Genomic DNA, 19,785 nt, shown 5'->3' on the forward strand with positions numbered 1-19,785 from the left:
CTGCAAGTGGCACCATTTGTCCTTTTTTTCTTTTGCTCTATTTCCTGTTGATCTGTGTTATGACTGAAAAACATAAATTGCTTTGAAATACTAAAACCTTCTGAGTGTACTTTTCCACTAGGTTGTAGTTAAGCCACTCTGCCTGTAGTGATATCCCACTGTAAGCTCAGACTTGAGACATCAACATTATTCTGTATGAAATTGAGTTTTAAACAGGGTTTGAGTCTCACCTCTACCTGGGAAGTATGGAAACGGAGCCTGGCACAGTCACTGCTTAGCGACTGCCCTTGTGTCATGGCATCAGTTGCCGCGAGCGTTGCCTGTGGCTGGTCTGCTGAGCTGCTGGAGGGCTTACTGCCTTGCTGGGTGCACACCAGAAAGCTCACTTCTTTCAGATCCCTTCTCCTGGGCAAATCTTAAAAAGAAGGCTTGCCAGGTGGGAAAATGGGAGCACAGAAAGCCAGTGACAGGCCTGGAAATAAATTTAATGAACGGTATTAACTGAGATTTGTAGTTTATGAGAGATTTGTCATTTATGTATCTTTAGCATAAAAATAGGCTTAGCATAAAAATAGGGTCTGACTCTACAAGGTCTGTTCTTTCACATTATTTTTGGAGAAAGACTGTGTTCACAAGACAAAAGTTAGTCTTTGTGAACAAGTTCCCAAGTCTTCTAACTTCAGTCGGGGACTGTATCGACTGCTCAGTTGATGTTTCTGTGTTTGAGGCTTCTATGGCCTCAAGTTATCAAAAACCTTTTGCTACTGGATGTGTTGACTCAGCCAAATGCTCTTCTCAATGCTCAGCAGAGTTCTTGGAAGCAGATGCTGTGGTCTGTGTCTCAGGGAAAGACTCGATTCATAGTAATTTCTTCTACTCCAATGAAGCAAAATGAAACTGATAGTTGCTTTTTTAAAGAAACTGAACAGCAAAGCAAACACTTTTCTGGGTTGTTTTTGTTGTTGTTGTTGTTGTTCTTTGAGAGAGTCTAGTTTGATTTAGGAGGCCTGTTGTTGCATGTATAAGGGAAGGAAAACCACGGTATTTACTGCTGCTGGCAGGATCCTTCCTAAACCTCTGCGGCACAATTCTTAGCTGCTGATGTAGTAGAAATCTCTTTTTCTTTGGAGATTTCTGCCAAGGGAGTAAGATCTTTGAATCAGATCTTGAAACTCACTTGTGCTAGAGTAAATTCTGAAAAAAATTGGCAGTTTTAGATGCTCGAACATACTGAGCCATACATATTTCGTCACCTAACTCTTCAGTCATGGCAGGGCATGAAGGGAGAAAGTCAGCTGATGAAAAGTAACCGCTTAGTACCAGTTTAGATCCTGTTAAATCTGCAAGACATATGTTTGGGTCTGGCAAATGTGACACAAAGCTGCAGGAAACTTGCGGTTTTTTTGAGCAGCAGATGGAAGGCAGCCGGAGCACCCAAAAGGCAATGAAAGCTGCCTCTATATGCTTGCACTTAGACAACCGCTATATGGCTCTCTATGCCTGTGCTTAGACAACTGAATCCCACCTGAAATATCACAAATACCTGTCTTGGGAGGTCATGAGTTTGCTGTATCTGGATCCCAAGATCAAGCTCTAAATGCAGTCTATTTCCAGATGTGTGTAGATTGATTTTCTTTCAAATACCTACTATATTTTTTGAGATCTTCTCCTAAGAGCTGTTGGTATCAGGTCCAAAAAGTGTCTCTGCAGTCCTTAACTAGTGGGATCCCCAGATACTAATGGAATTATTTAAATCCATTTACCTAATCTTAGTGGAATACTAATTATGCATTTTCTTTTGACTTTCATATTAACATACTAAATTTGCTCTTTATAAGCTGTTATTAGAGTTATGCTCTAGTTTGTATACACATATATATATTTTTTTGAAATTAATAGTTAAAAACGTTACCTTACATACAGTGATGCAGCTTGTTATATTAATTTAATTTTCCTTAATTCCATTTTCAGTGGCTTTGAAACTTTACTATGAATTTCTTAATGTTTTATATTACAAAGAGTTCCTGGTTTTTGCATAACTGTATGTGAGCAGTTATGCACATTTAATACAGCGAAGCCTGATTAAAGTCTCACTGCTGCTAAAAATACCTATGGTAAGGAATAATGAAAGAGAATTAATCAATAAACAAACAAACAAACCCGAAAGGTATGAAAGGGGCCTTAAGAAGTACATCCTTACTATTCTAAAACAAGATCAGCTAGGGACAACAAACCCAGATGACTGGAAACATATTTATCTAGCCTTATTTTAAAAGTCTTTAAAGAGAGGATTCCATAATCTCCTTAAGTATCCTCTTCCAATATTTTATACTGTTACTGTAACATCTTATTTAAATCTCTTTCCTTGTGGTTTAAGCCTGTTACTTCTTGTCATACCCCAGGGCAGGGAAAGCTCTTTGATAAATGTGGGAGAAATATGTTTGTTCATTCTCTTTCAAATCATCAAAATAGCAAACATGCTATTTAAATATTCAGAACATAGATTATACTCAACTAATGGATTTTAAGTACTTCCCCAAAGATGTGGAGATACTAGTAGAAATGAACAATTGGCATATGTGATAAAAGTAATCCTCTACAAAAATATTATGCTACAGAAGATATAATCCTAAATTTAGTGCTGTGAAAAATGCAACTGGGACTGAATTTTACTGTAAATGCTCATCCTCCGAGATTAATAATAACAAAGATAAAATCTGTACCATGCTTATTTGATCAAATTTTTATTTTCCTCTAGTGTTTGGTTTGGACTTTATTTACCTTTAAGCATTTCCTTTCCTTCTGTTTCGTCCTTGATAGTGAATTCAGAATTAAAAAAGGAAGACACAGGGGTATTTAAAAATCACTCTTGTGTGCTTTTTCTTTAAATTTCCATTATGAAAGTATTTTTAATACCAAATTTATTACATCATACTACTATTTTTAAGAGTGTTTTATATTATGAACCTAAAAGGTATCTATAAATACATGTCAGTGTGAGATTATTTCCTGAACATGATTACCTTTACAGTGAATGTCCAGTCCAAGAAATCCTCCTATTAATTAGAATATTAAAAATCCTTTTAAAAAGCATTAATGTGGTACATAGAAGAAACACATGTATGTGAAAAACCTAAGTGATAAAATGTGATTAAAGGTAGTAAAGCCAAGGATTTTTTATTCTTTTTATTGTAGACCTACAATGCAATCTGGTTTCTGCATCTATTTTTTTTAGAATTACACTTGTTGCTAATTACTTTGTCCAGATATTTAACACCTTGTTCTGTTCATAAATTTCCTGACAACTTGCTCAGGAGTTTTTTTGAGGTCATAATTTAAAGACCTGCAAAATCCAACTAGCTTGTCATATGAAGCAGTTAAGAGTATTTTCCAGCTGGACTACGTGATTTGGTTTTTTGATCTACTTTAGGCAGCATGATTTCTGATGAGGTGAAGTTAGCTGTTATAATGTGCTTCAGTGCCTGAATTATTGTAGTTGTATCTGTGATGATTTGAGGTTGTAAACAAGGCAGGGTTTATAACAGAAGTATTGTTATGATTAGACTGATTAATTTGGTTGGAAAAACAAGATGAGTTTTCAGGCACATAAAGTGTTCTTCACATCTGTAATTATAGTAATCTTGAATAGAAAACAGCAGTTATGAGCTGTTGCTTTGTGTTTAATGATGTATACATCAGTTAAACCATCTGAGAGAGGTGTCCTTTCTTTTTCTCTCTTTGCTAATCTCACCTGTGATCCATGGACCTGAAGAAGGGGTTGTGTGCCTCAGTGTGATTGCTTTTTCCAACATTATTTGTTGTTCTAGTAAGAAGTATTACTTGTACTTACAAATCTTGCCTTGTCAATGCTAAAGAAGTACAGTAGGTTAATTTATTGGGAAGATAAGGAGATACATTTGCAAAGTGCTCCTGAATCATAAAAATGCAGGCAGAATTAACAAAGTTAAAAAATCCCTGTTGGCTGCACAAGAAGTAGCGTATGTAATTTTTTCCAAAATCAAAGCTGCTTCAGAAGAAGTAGCAAACCCTATAGTTATGCCTGGTTTTTTCCTTCATCCTCTTTCACTGCGGTGATCCCCACCTTGCCTTGCCCCCTCCCAAATGCTGCTGATGCTGGGGAGGTGGGTGAGCTGAGCCCTGGCTCCTGACGAGCTGTGCCAGCCCGTCTCATGGCTGGGCCCTGCCCACAGGGCAGATACCTGCCTGTCCTGCTGGTCCTTCCTCAGGGCTGGATGCAACTGAACTCTCTCTTCTCTTTGCTGGTGATTTGAAAGAACCTTGCAGGAAGTATCTGCCTTTGAGATGTCTGTCTTCTTAATTTAGATGAAATTGGCCTGTATTTTCAAAAGGGAGATAAAGACTGGCAGGCATAGCATGATTACGCACTTCTTGTTTCCTTATGCAAACAGGATCATACTCTATGTTCACTACAGTATGTGGCCACGCGTTGCGCTGGCAGTAAGCGGGCTTGACACTCTGATGTGCCTGATCACATCCGTGCTGATTTATTGGCTTTTTCTGTGGTCCCCATTCATTGCTCCCTGGCATCGCTCACTGGCTCGCGCTCGGGCTGTGCTGCTGCTGGCGGGGGATCTGGGAGGCTGCCAGGCACGTGCCTGGCTTCCCTGCCGCACGCGCCTTCCAGCGCTCACTGCAACGACTCTGCCGTACTCACCGCTTGTTCCCGCTTTCCTCTCCCTGCGGTGACCATTCGGCACAGGTCAGGGAGTAGAGCACGTGTGGTGTTTCAGCACAAAGGAGTTCCTGTGTCCTTTTACTTTTCATGCTGAAGGATTGATTTTTCAGGAGATTTTTGGGGCCTGAGATTTTCTCTTTGTTTTAGATGAGGGGTTTTTTTTTTGTTCTTTAGCCCACAATGATTTCTGTATATGCACATTCTCCAGCTGTTCCTGAGTTTGTCAGAGGTCAAATAGGAAACTGTAGGAGGTTTAGATACATTTGGATATAATCAGGATCCAAAGTCTATAAATCATTTTCACAGTTCCTTGTGCAAGTCTTATCAATTACTTCTTGTTTTCTCATCTGCAAGGTTATCCACAGCATAGTCAAGACTGGAATGATGCTGCCTTTGAAGTCCATTTTCACAGCAGTTCCAGATTAATAATCTGGTTAATTATCTTGTTACATTAGACTTTTTCAGTTTTACAGGATTAACGGCTGTGTAATATTTGTTGCTGAGTAATATTAATAGTTTACACAAGCATCAATAGAGCATCAAACAGAGCACTGCTGTGGTCGTTAATTGTACACCAATTGCTGGGAAGCCCGTTGTGTAAAAGCAATTAAATCAAACTTGTTTTTATATTAAGCATTTGTTTGACTTTTGAGCTTTTGAGGGCATTCACAGCTTTAAATGCCAGTATTCATGGACTAGAGCAGGTTACTTCTCAGCATCTTTTGAAATTTCCACTCAATGTGATAGCAATGAAAATAGTTGTCCACTAAAAGTGTTATTCTGTTGGAAACTGTAAATATTTCCTAAACAACCTGTAAAAAAAAAATTTCCTTTTTTCATATATATTTATTCAAGTATGTATACTAATGAAAATCAGACTTGTCAAAAGAGTGTTCAAAGTAGTATCTCCAAAATCTCCAAAGTAATGGTTCTCAAACGATTTTTTTTGCACCTATATGTACAGACACATTCACAGACTGTATAGTGGTCTGCAAACCCTTCTTGTTCGTCATATCTTGTATTTCTCAGATTCAAGTACAGGATTCAGATGATAACAGAAGAAAGTTAAGCCACTACATCACTGTCACCATTTAGATGGGTAAACACTGTGTAAACAATAACAATTGCTTTATAATATTTCAGCTTCATTAAGAAAACTGTTTCAGTATTTTTCTTTTTGTTTAACATATTTTCAGGTATCTGCACTTTAATCAAATAGAAACGTTGGAACCTGAATCCTTTACCCATCTGCCAAAACTTGAAAGGCTGTAAGTTTGTTTTTCTTGGGGTAAGATTCAGAAGTCAGCTTGCTTCTTTGTTTGAATTAAATTCAGTGTTTGAAACTGGAAAATAATATTTTTATCATTCCCATAGAATATTTTTAATCTAAATTTTTTATTGTAACTACTACATAGTCTTTGCCAAGAACACTTTGGTCAGGCTGACCTTAGAGGCATGCAGAAGTGAGCGTTGCCTGTGGTATATTTTTCTATTGCAAAACTATTTCCCATAGAGCTGTGATCAATATTTGGCCTAAAATAAATGTTATGAATGAAGAAGTAGAACATTTATATTATGACTTTGCTTTTTTTGTTTCTCATTTGAATGCTTATGAACTCCCTTCCTTCTGGTTACTCTGTCTTTTTATGGCTTCTTTTTCCCCATATGGACACACCAAATACACCTTGGAGGCCACTTAAGAAATAGCAGCCAATGAATTGCTGAATAAGGTTCAGTTGTTTTTGTATTTTGTAAAATTACTTTCTCTTAAAGACCTTTCAGAAGAATGTAAATGAAATGAGTACATCTCAGTATCTGAATTATTACATGCATATTTCTGTGCTTTTTAACAGATTTTTGCATAACAACAGAATAGCTCATTTGATTCCTGGAACATTTAGTCACTTAGAATCTATGAAGAGACTGTAAGTAAATTGAATTATTATTGAACAAAAGAAAGTTTAAATAACCTAGTTATACTGCATCTCATCTTGCAATATTTATCTTTCTTGTAAATGCCATTCATTGTGTAATTATTTTAAACATTAAATAATTTTTCCTAAGCTGTGTTCCAGTTGTTTACATCCATAGATTGAGACCACTGCTTCATATCCTACTGTCTTTACTGACTGACTAAATCCTTTCGTTTGTTTCCTGTCTTAGAATTATTTGTAATCATACAGTCTTGTTCTGTAGACTAAATAATATCCATGGATCCTTCTTTGTTGTATTTTTTTTGTTTTGGGGTGCTTTTTCCCCCTCTTGTCTATGTCTTACTGGGTGATCCTTCTGTGATGTCTTTCAATATTTCATTATTTTGTTATTTTCTTTTAATTGTTCTACATGTCCTTATCTGATGATAAAAACATGGTTATAAAAAGGTGCTGGATGGTTTAAGAATATAAGTATTACTTTCAAAAGCACCTCCAGAAGCCATTTCTTCTGGAAATGCCATTAACTTGGAAAATTAGAGGCTTCTTAGCCCCTCAGTAGTGTTTGAAAACTTAAACTCAGTAAGAGTACCATAGTAAGGTAATTTTCAGAGGGTTTTCTTTTTTTTGGATCTCCACTGATCTAGGATAAATATCCTTTAAATTATCCAAGACTGCCATTTTGAGAAAGGCAGTCTTGCATTCATACCCCGCTTCCTGGGAGGAATGCTGAGGATGTGCTGAGTGGCGAGTCACAGTGCTAGCTCTGCCGGGAAAAGAGATCACAAGCGACTTAACGGGAAGATGCTGGTTTAGGACAGTTGTGAAACCATACCTTTAACTGTGGGTGAAAGGCAGAATAAAGTACATTTTGATGATATATACACCTTCCAGTAGTATCTGCTTCACTCATACCTCCCTTAAATTCTTGTGGAGTTCAAGTGAACAGAAAGGGATGTTTCTTCACATAATTCCTAGATAAAGGGCAATTTTAATAGTGGCTATTAGTGGAACAGGACACTGCGCTAGACTGACCTGGTATCCTCTGACCTGGGACAGCTTATCCCTAAAGTTCACATCATAACTTTTGTGTTCTGGATTTAAATTCTGCCAGTAACATCTGATATACTGGGAGACATTTGTATAGTAACTTCTAAAATAGTTTTGCTTGTTCTTACCTGTTTTTTGTAGGAGAACAGGGAAGAAATAATATATGAGCAGTTGTATAAGAGGTTAAAAAAATATTAAAAGAAAGTATGATCAAAAAGTTTACTACCCTCAAAGATACATCAAACTGAGGTTGCTTTGCCATGCAGTTTTATTTCCAATCTATATATAGATATTTTTAACGGTACAGATTTCTGTACTTAATGGGTTTTTTTTTCCTACAAGGCCCTCCACCAGAAAGTACAGTGCTCCATGTAGTAACAGGGCCTTTGCTACTGGGAAGAAAGTCAACAGAATTTATGGGTTCTCATTATCTGCAATAGGCAGGTGTTTTACGAAGTTACTGACCCACTGAACTCAATGAGAGCTTAATGCTTAAATAAAAGTGTGGGTCTTTGTCTCAGTTGCCCGATCAGCAAAATTGGAAGTTGTAAAAATGTCAGGTTAGCTGTGAAGGTTACTACAGTAATAAGTATTAAACAGAAAAAAATGTGAGGAGAATGGTATAAGTTCCTTACTTAAGCAATGTTTGTATAACATCTGAATAAAACCTGATTTATTCACTGAATGCTGGGGTTAAAAAGGAAACATTTAGATGCTTGCTATGTTGAACACAGTCCTGCCTGTGCAGTAAAAATAATATGTATTTTTGTAATAAAGACTACCAGAATGCATATAAGCAAGTGACCGTCACCTGTATTCCATATCGCCTGTTGTCTGTATTCACACATAAAGGTGCTGCTGGCATTGCAGAACCATTTTGATCTTAGCAAAATAGTCAAAGCTTGCTAACAGGTGTTGTGGCTGCTTCTTGTTTTGTGCAGGCGTTTGGATTCAAACGCTCTTCACTGTGACTGTGAAATCCTGTGGCTGGCAGAGCTGCTGAAGACATACGCGGAGTCGGGTAATGCTCAAGCAGCAGCTACCTGTGAGTATCCACGAAGGATCCAGGGAAGATCAGTGGCTACGATAACACCAGAAGAACTTAACTGTGGTGGGTTTGTCACTTCCTGATGGCTTCTTTACTGTGTTAAATGTACCTAAACTATTTTTTGTTTTGTTTTGTTAGAATTTGTTGTTCTGTTCTCTTTGATAACACTGACTGCCTCTGGTCAATATTGGAAATCTCCCTGTGTTCCTTCTCAGTTTTTGTCTGCTTCTGACATAACTGATTGCTTTTACCCCTCAGCCTGTCTTTAATTAAACAAATATAGCTGTGTTTGAAATTTCTCCTTGAGGAACTAAATGTGATATCTGGAAAGAGTTTATTTTTCCTTTTCGTATTTCAGATTTGATCATAAAAGGATGGTCAACTAGTGTCTTTGGTGTTATGTTAATATCATTTGGTGTCCTTTATTCCCTTCTGTACAAGGGAAAGGGGAGAAAGAAGCTGTACAGAATTGCTCCTGATTTCACAGATTTTACTGTTAAAACTCTTGTTGATATTATTGGAAGTGGGGTTGGGCCACTGGATTTCTTTTTTACTCAGCCATACTTACAAGGAGTACCCTGCACAGACACTGAAATCCTCTGTCACTGAAGGATTAATGGATAAGCACTTTCATTATAATCCTTTTGTTTGTCTGCATTCCTTCAGCCTAGGGGTGCAAAGGCTTGTCCCTGTGGGTACCCTGGGACTCGGCCCCACACCTCTTCTGTTCTGAAATCAAAATGCAGATTTCTCATCAAGCTATGGGCATTTGCCTGCCCAGCCATGTGATGAGGCCAAGATACAAAATAAGTACATTGTCCTTTTGATTATGTGTTGGGTATAGCTCTGATCATGAGAATTATAGCCCTAAGCATCTACAAGGTTCTTGAAAAAGATAGTAGAAAGGGGATTTGGTGCCAGAATAATTCACATGGCATCCTACCAGCTCTCTGCACATCTAAGGATCCTGAGTATGGAAACTGCAGGAAGCAAGCTGGACAAATTATTCTGTAGGAGGCAGGTTAGGCACTGATACTTATCTAGAGGAAGTTATTTAAAATGGCACTTGTGCTTGCTGCTTTAAAGTTTTTCCTTCATAAGCAAATTGAGCCTCTGTTCAAATAAATAAAACAGCTCCTTTAGAACCTGATACAAATTTGCACAATCCATTTCCAGTCTGTTAAAAGGTCCTAAGGAACAATGGAGGAGGTCAGAAAGCCTGCAGTCACTTTTGCATAGGGAAAAGTGTGTTTAATCTTGATTAAGGGTATAAATATTTTAAGTTAAAACATTTGTGAAAAATATTTTTCTACAGGGTGTATGGAAAATTTTTTATTTACCATTATTTAGTAGTTTTAAAACAAGTAGAAGTTCCTTATATGTTTTATTGTTGATGCAGAGAGGCCAAGAATTACGTCAGAGCCTCAGGATGCGGACGTTACCTCAGGGAATACAGTGTACTTCACTTGCAGAGCTGAAGGCAATCCTAAACCAGAAATTATCTGGCTTCGAAACAAGTAAGTTTAAAAGAGGAAGAGAGAAACTTGATGTATGTGTGTTTGTCTGGTTGTGTATACATTTCTGGGTGCATGTCCACACTCATTACATGCTAAGATATGGAATAGTTACAGCAGAAACACATTGTAATTAAAAGAAGTATATAAAGGAATAGTGGCTTAAATCTGTTTCATTTGTAATTCTAAACACTTAAGAGCTGATAACTTTAGAAAATATTAATTTATGACTATGCTACTATCGGTAAGATTTTCAAATGTAGTTATACCTGCAAAGTTGCTCACACCTGTAAAACTAAATCATTTATATGTAAGTACCAAGCAATCCAATATGGACTCAGTGCATGTGCAGTTTATGGGTTAGCTAGCGTTTGCACACATTTTGAGGCAGAGCAAAAGCTACCTTTTTAAAGGAGTCTAGCTGGATAAGAGTTAGGTTTCAGAGAAGGTCTTCCTTGAGCCGCAGCTCCTTGGAGACAGTTTTCTTCCGAGGTGTAGCTCCATTCCAGGAGAGGAGAGATATATCAATTTTCAGTCTCCTCCGACCACTACGGGGAGGGCAGGCAAGTGCTTATATCATAGGATTGTAGGGTAATTCAGGTTGGAGGGGATCTCAAGAGGTCTCCAGTGCAGTCTTCTGCTCAAAGCAGGATTATACCAGGTTGCTTTATCCAGTTGGGTCTTAAAAGCCTCCAAGGATGGAGGTAGCACAAGCTCTCTGGGCAACCTGCTTCATTGCTTCTCCTCACTGCTTAGGGCATGGAGGGAAGGGCCTATAAAGGACATGTGTCTTTCAGCAGCCCAAGGGCCAACCTGCTTGCAGAGTGGTGGCTCAAGCTTTGCCCAGAGGCTGGCTCCCTGGGCACAGCATGGCTGAACCAGCCACGTGACAGCACATCGCTCCCCTTAAAACTGATGTGAATTTACAACGGACACATGAATTGTGAGTTTACCACTAGCTTAATCAGACTTTGGCTTAATAATGCTCTTATACGAATGGAGAACCTGATCTGGAAAATAAATTCCCTCACATTTTATATTAGCAAATGAATCATTTTAGTTTGTAAGTTGCTGATAAAATGGAACAACATAGAGTCCTGGTTCCGTAGCTTTCTGCTGATGTCAGTGAGAACCCCACATTCAGCAAGGGTACAGCGTTTATGGAGTATGACAAGAACAGAGCCTTTAACTTGGATGGTATAATTATTTCGTTAAAATTTTCTTTGGCTCATGTACTTTTTATAATAAACAAAGAAAACATGTATTCAGAATGCACATACGAAAGAGTTTTAAGAAGAAATTTGAGCTTGGGGTGTGGGATTATTGACTCTGGCTTGTTTCCTGACTGCATGAATGAGAGCAAAGCTCTTTGCAAGGTAGTTGAATATGGCAAGATTTCAGTCAAAAGCCATTGATCTGTTGAGCACTACGTTGAATAGATCAGCGTTCAGGCTGGATTTTGAACACAGGGGGTGAGATCTCATCCCTCCTCTGTGCTTTCTCCATCATATAGTGAGGGATGGAGTGAGAACCAGTTCCTTTAATTAAAACCCCTAACCATTCTTAGTTAATGTCACAGAAATGTAGCCATGACATAGCCTGAAGACCTGATCCTAACTTGTGCTTCAAGCCAGTACAAATTATAATCAGGTTCACCAGTGCTCCTTGAGTAATCCAGACAGAGGTTGGCACAAAGATGGTTTTATAGCAACTAACCCCTCTCATAGTATCTTGAGTGTTGAACTTACATGATATACTTTCAATGGAAACATTTTAAATTAATTTGCCAGTTAGAACAGCCTTAAAGGAAAATGAGCCGAGGTATGTGTATTTTGTTTACTTTTTTCCCCTGAAAGCTTTTAGTCGTGAAAGTATTTTGGCTTTTAATTTTGAAGATGCAATAGTTGTATAAGCAAAATTGGTTGAATTTTTGTTTTTTCCTCCTCTTATTCTCTTTAGGAGAAAATTTAAAGTTCTATTATTTTATTTAACACAGTAAAACTTTTTCCCCCCCCCAAACTATTTTGTATAATATATTTTGGGGTTTATTATTTGGCAGTTTTCTGTGCTTGTGATTTAAAGGTTTAACTCCAGCAGATTATTTTCTTCACAGTAATGAGCTTAGTATGAAAGAAGATTCCCGTCTAAACTTGCTAGATGATGGCACATTAATGATTCAGAATACTCAAGAAACAGACCAAGGCATTTACCAGTGCATGGCAAAAAATGTGGCTGGAGAAGTGAAAACTCAGGAAGTTACTCTTAGATACTTTGAGTCACCAGGTAAAGAACATCAGATCTGAATTTTGCATTTAGACAGACAATTGTTTTGATAATAAGATTGCTAAAAATAAGAAGCTTTGGCTCTTGTGTGTTCTTGACATGTAGATTTCTTGTGCTTGGGCATCTTAAGAACTAGACCATGAAGTTATAATATCCCTAGAACAAAAATGCAAATCATATAGTTAATTAATAAGTTTATCATAATATGCAATTCTGATGATAGTCATGTAGGCTGTTTGTAGAAGGGTTTGGAAAAGTGGCTGTTGCATTGCGACATTGCTCAATGCAATAATGTTCTCTCTGGATACCTGAAAACCATGAGCTTCTGAACAGGCCACTCCTGAAAGCTTTGGGCAGCCATCCTTGCTCAGGAGCTTTTTAGCCTGAATCTCCGTCTAGCCAGGGGTTCGTGTTTGCAAGTACTAATTTCCTGTCCAGGACTGCGATATTTTTAAATTCCAAACTTTGCTGTAAGAAAATTTTGTTTTGACACTCAGTATCAGGTAAACTTAAAATGTCGTTGTGAAGCTGACATGTAGTTGGAAAAAGTTACTTAAATGTAGCTTTATCAGATTTGTCTTTTTGTGCACTTCTGACAATTTTTAACTAGTTTGTTTTCTGGGTCTCACTGTCTATGCATCTAAAGAGACCTTTATACAGATCAGTAAATGAGAAGATGTTTGAAAATTGTTTTTATGGAAGTTAAGAAAAGACATCAGTGCAACTATATAAGCTTTTATTTTTTAATCTATTGATATTTATAAATATCTGCAGCTAGATTAGACAAAGTGAGGCAGAGTTTGCACCAAGATTAAAAGTATGTTGGAACAGAGCAATTAAAAAACCCCTAGATTCCCCAAATTATTGCAATATTCAGCTAAATTAGTGCTATGTGAGCTAAAAGTCATATTCAGGCATCACTCTTTTCTCATAGCACGACCAAGTTTTGTGATTCATCCACAAAATACCGAAGTGCTAGTTGGAGAGAGTGTTACCCTGGAGTGCAGTGCAACCGGGCACCCTCAGCCACGAATTACCTGGACCAAAGGCGACAGAACCCCTTTACCAAGTGACCCTCGTGTCACAATAACTCCGTCAGGAGGACTTTACATACAAAATGTGAAGCAAGAGGACAGTGGCGAGTATACCTGTTTTGCAACTAACAGCATAGATAATATCCATGCGACTGCGTACATCATAGTCCAAGGTGAGTAACGTTAAACTAGGAGTGACATGCCATAAAACATATTAGGAAGAGTATATTACTTTAAACTGTGCAGGTTTGGCTTCTTTTCTGAATTGTCAGGACTGAACTAAAACCAGAAGAGTTTTTCCTTTTAATCACACTATTCTAGTGTAGTCCATAGGAAAGTTGCTATGAGTAAGATACTAATTCTCTGAAAGTTAAGTTTCATTGATTATTCTTGGAAGCTAATGATGGTTATTTTGAAATATGTATTTCTTAGTATGTTTTGTTTGCTTGTAGGAGTGAACATGCAGTGTCAAATTTCTGGGGGATTACATTTTTTCTGTAACAGGCAGGAATCTTAGAGATTAGAATTTGTGCCTGGAGTAGTAGAAATGGAGTTTTGAGTACAGCTTTGTGCTGCCTTTCTTTTGTAGACACTTCAGTGAGTGCGGGAACATATTCTTCTGAGTTTCATGGAAACTGTCACTCTGCCAGCTTGAGGTGTTAGCAGAGCTTTTCTGCAAAACAAAGTCAAAATACTCTTAATTTATTATGGTTGCAATAATTTTGGTATTGTATGTCAATAGGATGAATATAAAGTATTTCAAGAACAATATATCAAAATCCTCCTATATATATGGAGAATATTTTTTTGCAAATGTTTTCATGTTGGAACTTTTATTTACAAAATGTTTTGAGTAACCTTTAAATTTAAGTTTGTTTCTGTTCTCATGTTAAGATCTTTAGTTGGCAAACAGTTTAGGTTGGAAATGCTTTGTTAATTAGTTCAGTTTTTAAAGCTAGACAAAACAACTTGTCCATGTGGTTTGCTCACCAATGGATGATTGTGTTTTGAGAGCTGGACAAACTACTTCTCATACTGATAATGCCATGATGTTACTGCAGAAATTGGCCCACACTCCACTCACTGCTTTCCTTTTGTGTAAAGAAGAAAACAGCTAGTTCAGGATGGTTTTGACTACATTGCATTTTCTTCACAATTTAGCTGAGGATTTTTTGAGAGAAAGAGAAGACATTTTTAACAGGGAACACTATGTGTTTGATTCTACAGGTCTTACCATACCTCTTATTTTGGATAAGGCCTTCAATGACACCAGGGCCAGGTTGTGAGGGAGATGTTCCTGTTGCACAAGTGGCTGCCCTAGTGGCTGCCCTATAGCGGTCACAATATAAAAGTGTCCCATTAACATCTCTTTTCCCACCAATATGAACTATTCAAGTCACACAGGAAATGGTACATAATTTCTAACAGTCATGCATTTTTCAGGTTTTTTATAAAACCAGTTTATTTTCTCTTCTGTAGCTCTACCTCAGTTTACTGTCACTCCTCAAGACAAAACAGTGATTGAGGGACAAACCGTTGACTTCCCTTGTGAAGCGCAAGGTTATCCCCAGCCTGTTATTGCCTGGACTAAAGGAGGTAAGTGTGTTTTGTTTTTACTTTTAAGCTACCAGAATAGTTTAACTGTCATTTTGGAATCACTCACGCGTTGAAAGGATTTACATGTATTTGTTTAGACGCTTCGGTCTCTGAAAGAAACAGGGCTCATTTCTTTCTGCTTTAGTTAGAAAAGGTAGGGTGTCCCACAGAAGCTAGCTGCCCAACCATTTTTCATTATTCAGTAAAAAAGAGTCACTGAAATATGTGTCTCCATAATAGTTTCTTAATAATAAATGTTTAAGAAATATGAAACAAATCACATGTGGTAATGCCTATCACTGTCTGGTTACTGCAGAAGAAATGAAGATGACTGTTACTAACTGGAGATCTGAAATTAGGTGGGATGTGCTCTTCAAAAACCAGAACAGTCCAACCTGTAGCTGGCATCAGTATAACTGTACTTCTGTCACTTAATGCACATTGACAGGAATGCTGGGGTGCACTCTGCTGACTGTTTTATCAGGTTGTCATTGTAAAGGCATTAAGCCAAATCCAGTGGGAAGAAATACTGTAGTGGATGTTTTACCAATAAGTAAATATTCCAGCTGAATCAAATGAAATAGCTTTAGCAGGCAAAACAACTCTTAGAAAATTCTAAATTGTGGTAGATAAAACAGATTTTTAACAAACTCTTGATTATTTTGATGCTAATAATGTACCTGTTTCTCCCTCTACCAAGATTGCTCCAGTCAGATGAAATGTCAGAAAGGAAGAACAGGGTACAGACACTGATGTGCTTTTTATTTCATTTTTATTATATTCATTTTTTTCAGAGCTGTATGTATTCTTCTATGGATTCTCTAGATGGCCTAGGCAAATGAGATGAATTGTGTCTTACACACATAGAACCATAGGATCATAGAATATCTCAAATTGGAAGGGACCCATAACGGTCATTGAGTCCAACTCCGTGCTCCTCACAGGACTACCTAAAACTAAATCATATGACTAAGAGCATCATGTTCATCATGCTTTATGGCAGCGTCCTTCTGTACATGGTACATGGCAATAATATGAAATGAACAGTAGTACCTGTTGATGTTCTTCTTACGGTGCCTTCTCATTTGGATGCTTTATCATCCTCCTTAAATGAAAATATTCATTTTTATCACAAACAGAGAAGAGTTCGGGATTATAATTGTGTGCTTTATTATGTTTAATTGCTTTATTTACATGTTTATCTTTGAGAAGTAAAGGTTTCAAACTTTTTTGTTAAGAAACTAATTTTTTCCAATGTTTTATCAAATTTAAAATCTTCTGGATTTTCCCTTTTCTGACACAAGGGGACTTTGTTCTGCACTGCTATAAATAGCAAATGCTGTTGCTCTGTGTTTCAGGAGGCCAGTTGTCTGTTGACAGAAGACACTTAGTTCTATCCTCTGGAACCCTAAGGATTTCCAGGGTTGCTCTGCATGACCAGGGACAGTATGAATGCCAAGCTGTCAACATTATCGGATCTCAACGAATTGTTGTATACCTGACTGTACAGCCTAGAGGTATGTTCTCCATGTACAGCCGCTGAAAAATAAACCAAGATTTAAGCTTACACCAAAATGCACAATACTGTGTTTGATTTTTTTTTCCCCTAAAATGTAAGATTGAAAATTAATTATTTTTAATGGTACAAAATGCTCATATGAAGTAATTTTTCTCTGTTTAGAATTAAAAAAGCTTTTGAAACAGAGCTTGAATAGTGCTTGGGTTTTTCTTCAGGACTTTTGCTGCATTTTACAATGATTCTAAGTTGCTGGTTTTGAATTATAAGGTGTTTTATTAGTTTTTATAAATTGAGCATGTGGAACAGTGTGCCCTGATAGACTTTGTTCAAAGTCACTTGCAGACTACATAAGCTTACAACTAAACATGGCCCTTTTTGATTAAAAGCTTGTTAGAATGAGGCTATATCTTGTTGTTTAAAAAACTTGCTGTTCAGGGTATTGCTAACATTTGACATTTCTGATTATTATTTCTATCTATTTTTAGGTTCCAGGTGTTTTTTAATAAATAACATGTATGGATACTTACCAGCATTTGTACAGAGTATCATTCCTTTAGAACAGTCTGTCTTCTGTGAAAGAGTTTTATGTGATTTACTCTTTTTTTGTAAAGAATGGATGTCTGCTTTGAGGATGACAGTATTCCTATGCTTGGGAAAATATTTTGTTTGTGAAGAGGCTTGTTTCTTATAACACTCTATGCTGTTAACTAAATAATGTTATTAACATAATATTTTGATGTCCAGAAACAAAATGCTTTGTTTTACAACAGCAGAATGACCTTCAAAATAGAACACCATTCCTTATACTTAAAATAAGCTGACACAGAAAAAAAAAACCCACTCCATTTTTCTTATGCTTTTCTTCAAATAAATTCTAAGTAAGCTACCTCTAGGATTAATTAGAATCATATTAATATTTGTAATTTAGTTAAGTATTTTGGTGTTTAACTAAATTCAAGGAGATTAAACATTTAATTCAAAGCATTTCTTGCTAGTGACCTCATTTTAAACAGTATTTTAGTGAAAGGGGCTCAAATGTCTAATCCTGAGCTTAGATGTTTGTCAGAAAAAAATTCCACTGATTTTTGTTTTTTTAGTTAAGAGCAGTAGTGGGAAATTGATTTGTCAAAATTGAGATTTTTTTTTTTTCCACCTCTATAAAATTGTTGACTAAAATTCCATAAAACAAAACTCAATTTTAAAAAGTTTTATAACCTTCCAGCTGTGTTAAACTTCACTGAGCTTGAGTAAAGTTTAATAAAATTATTTTTATGTAACTTGGGTTGCAAAATCCAGTCACCAAAAGATAGTAAATACAAGAATGAAGGCTGCATATGCAGCCTGAAATTGAGCTTTCCATACATTCATTGCAATGCTGTTTTCAGTTGTGCAAGAAGAAAAAACTTTTTCTTCTGGGCTTCGAACAAAAGGACTGTTCATCTGAAGAATGTCTAGTCAGTGTTCACTGTGGCTAAATTTGTATTAATGAATACAAATTAATGGTCCAGGTCTGTTTGCTGGCATGATATGGCTCACATCCACAGAGCCAGACTCTCTTGCCTCCCAGTGCTGGATGCCTGCCTCTGGATGCCTTATTTGAAATGGTTTCTGGTCCTTGACAGCCATTTACGTACAAACAATTTAACTCCAGGGCCAGATTTGGTTGGTAGTATAAATGTATGCTCTGTGGCCAAATATTTCGCTGTAAAAACACAGCGCCCTCCCATTCCCTCAAAAATATTGGTATGTTACAGCAGAAATACAGTTCTCAGTGTCTTTATAATGTTGTGTGTTCTTCTCATGATGATATCTGAGTGCTGGATGTCAATCTCGATTCAAAGGAAATTAGGATTAAAAAATGCATTATTTTCCTTCACACTGGTTTAGGTAACTGTGTGGCCTGTGTCCTTAAAACTAAAGGTGATCTTTTGATGTTTTAAGGCCTAAGGCTCATTGGTGTTAGGGAGGTAGGAGCTTTGTGAAGGCTTAGCAACTCAGCAAGCTGGGCTGAGGGAATCACAGTTGAATGAGTTGTGAAAAGTTTTGCTTTTATCATCTAAGAAATCTCTGTAGTTGCTATTAAAAAAAATAAAACTTAAAAAAAATTACAGAAGTTGATGGGATATTCATTCTGGTGACTTTGTTCAGATTTAGCTATTCAACAGAAATTTTTTTCAGAGTTTTTAATTTACAGAATTTAAAAGTTTTTGACAACTACTAGCCTGTTTTGTTAGAAGTTAAGAGTACTTAAAAATCAGCCTGAAGCAGACATCAGGAATAAGGAATTTTCTAAGATAAATGTATATGCAACTTGCAGACAGAATAGGGTTACAGATTAAGAAATGTTGGGTAACCGAAAAAAATAAACAGTGCTTACCTCTTTTTAGATCGTCTTTTGCACAAATTGTATTTCATACTTTGTCAATGTATTGTTTGCTTTTTTAGTGACTCCTGTATTTGCCAGTGTTCCCAGTGACATGACAGTGGAGGTTGGCACAAATGTGCAGATCCCATGCAGTGCTCAAGGAGAGCCAGAGCCAGTAATTACATGGAATAAGGTACTAGTTATTTATTTGTTAGTTGCAGAAAGGCAGTGGCCTTTCCGTCTCTTCATAACGAACTATTTAATGTGCACATTGTCAAATTATTGCTTGCTCTGGTGTCTGAAAATGTTACCTGAAGTTGGATCAGCAAATCTTCTTTAATACAGAGCATGTATATAGGTACCAAACCTGAATTTCATATATATAAGTATATATATGGTTATGAAAGTCATTGTACAGACCACCCTGTGTATTTTGGTGACAGTTCTGCATGAATATCCTACTAATATTCACACTTTCAATGATATTATAGATACAAAGCAATAAAAAATACTATATTGCTGAGCCTTTTGACACTGTTAGGTTGACACTTCAACCAGGACATATTTCAGTAACTCTTCAGTAACTCTGTGGCTTTGATTTCCATTGGTGCAGTAATTGTTATATCAAGCTATTAGAGTTATTAGCAGTATTACTGGTGAAGTAATGGGTTGCCAATATTGATCTACAGTTTTCCTGATTGTCTCCTTCTCTTCAATTAATAAGCATT

General features: G+C 36.8%; 1 protein-coding gene across 1 annotated transcript in view; it reads left to right on the forward strand.

Moving 5' to 3' along the window:
• The window catches only part of PXDN (peroxidasin), an 86,413-nt gene that overhangs the window by 36,944 nt on the left and 29,684 nt on the right, over nt 1-19,785 (forward strand). The window contains exons 5-13 of the mRNA XM_074861650.1: nt 5,914-5,985; nt 6,571-6,642; nt 8,640-8,809; nt 10,146-10,263; nt 12,374-12,543; nt 13,478-13,750; nt 15,057-15,173; nt 16,532-16,690; nt 19,138-19,250. Coding sequence (XP_074717751.1) covers nt 5,914-5,985; nt 6,571-6,642; nt 8,640-8,809; nt 10,146-10,263; nt 12,374-12,543; nt 13,478-13,750; nt 15,057-15,173; nt 16,532-16,690; nt 19,138-19,250 — 1,264 coding nt within the window. The remainder of the gene's footprint in view (nt 1-5,913; nt 5,986-6,570; nt 6,643-8,639; nt 8,810-10,145; nt 10,264-12,373; nt 12,544-13,477; nt 13,751-15,056; nt 15,174-16,531; nt 16,691-19,137; nt 19,251-19,785) is intronic.

The sequence above is a fragment of the Strix uralensis genome, chromosome 3 (assembly GCF_047716275.1).
Source record: "Strix uralensis isolate ZFMK-TIS-50842 chromosome 3, bStrUra1, whole genome shotgun sequence".
In the NCBI taxonomy this organism is placed as follows: domain Eukaryota; kingdom Metazoa; phylum Chordata; class Aves; order Strigiformes; family Strigidae; genus Strix; species Strix uralensis.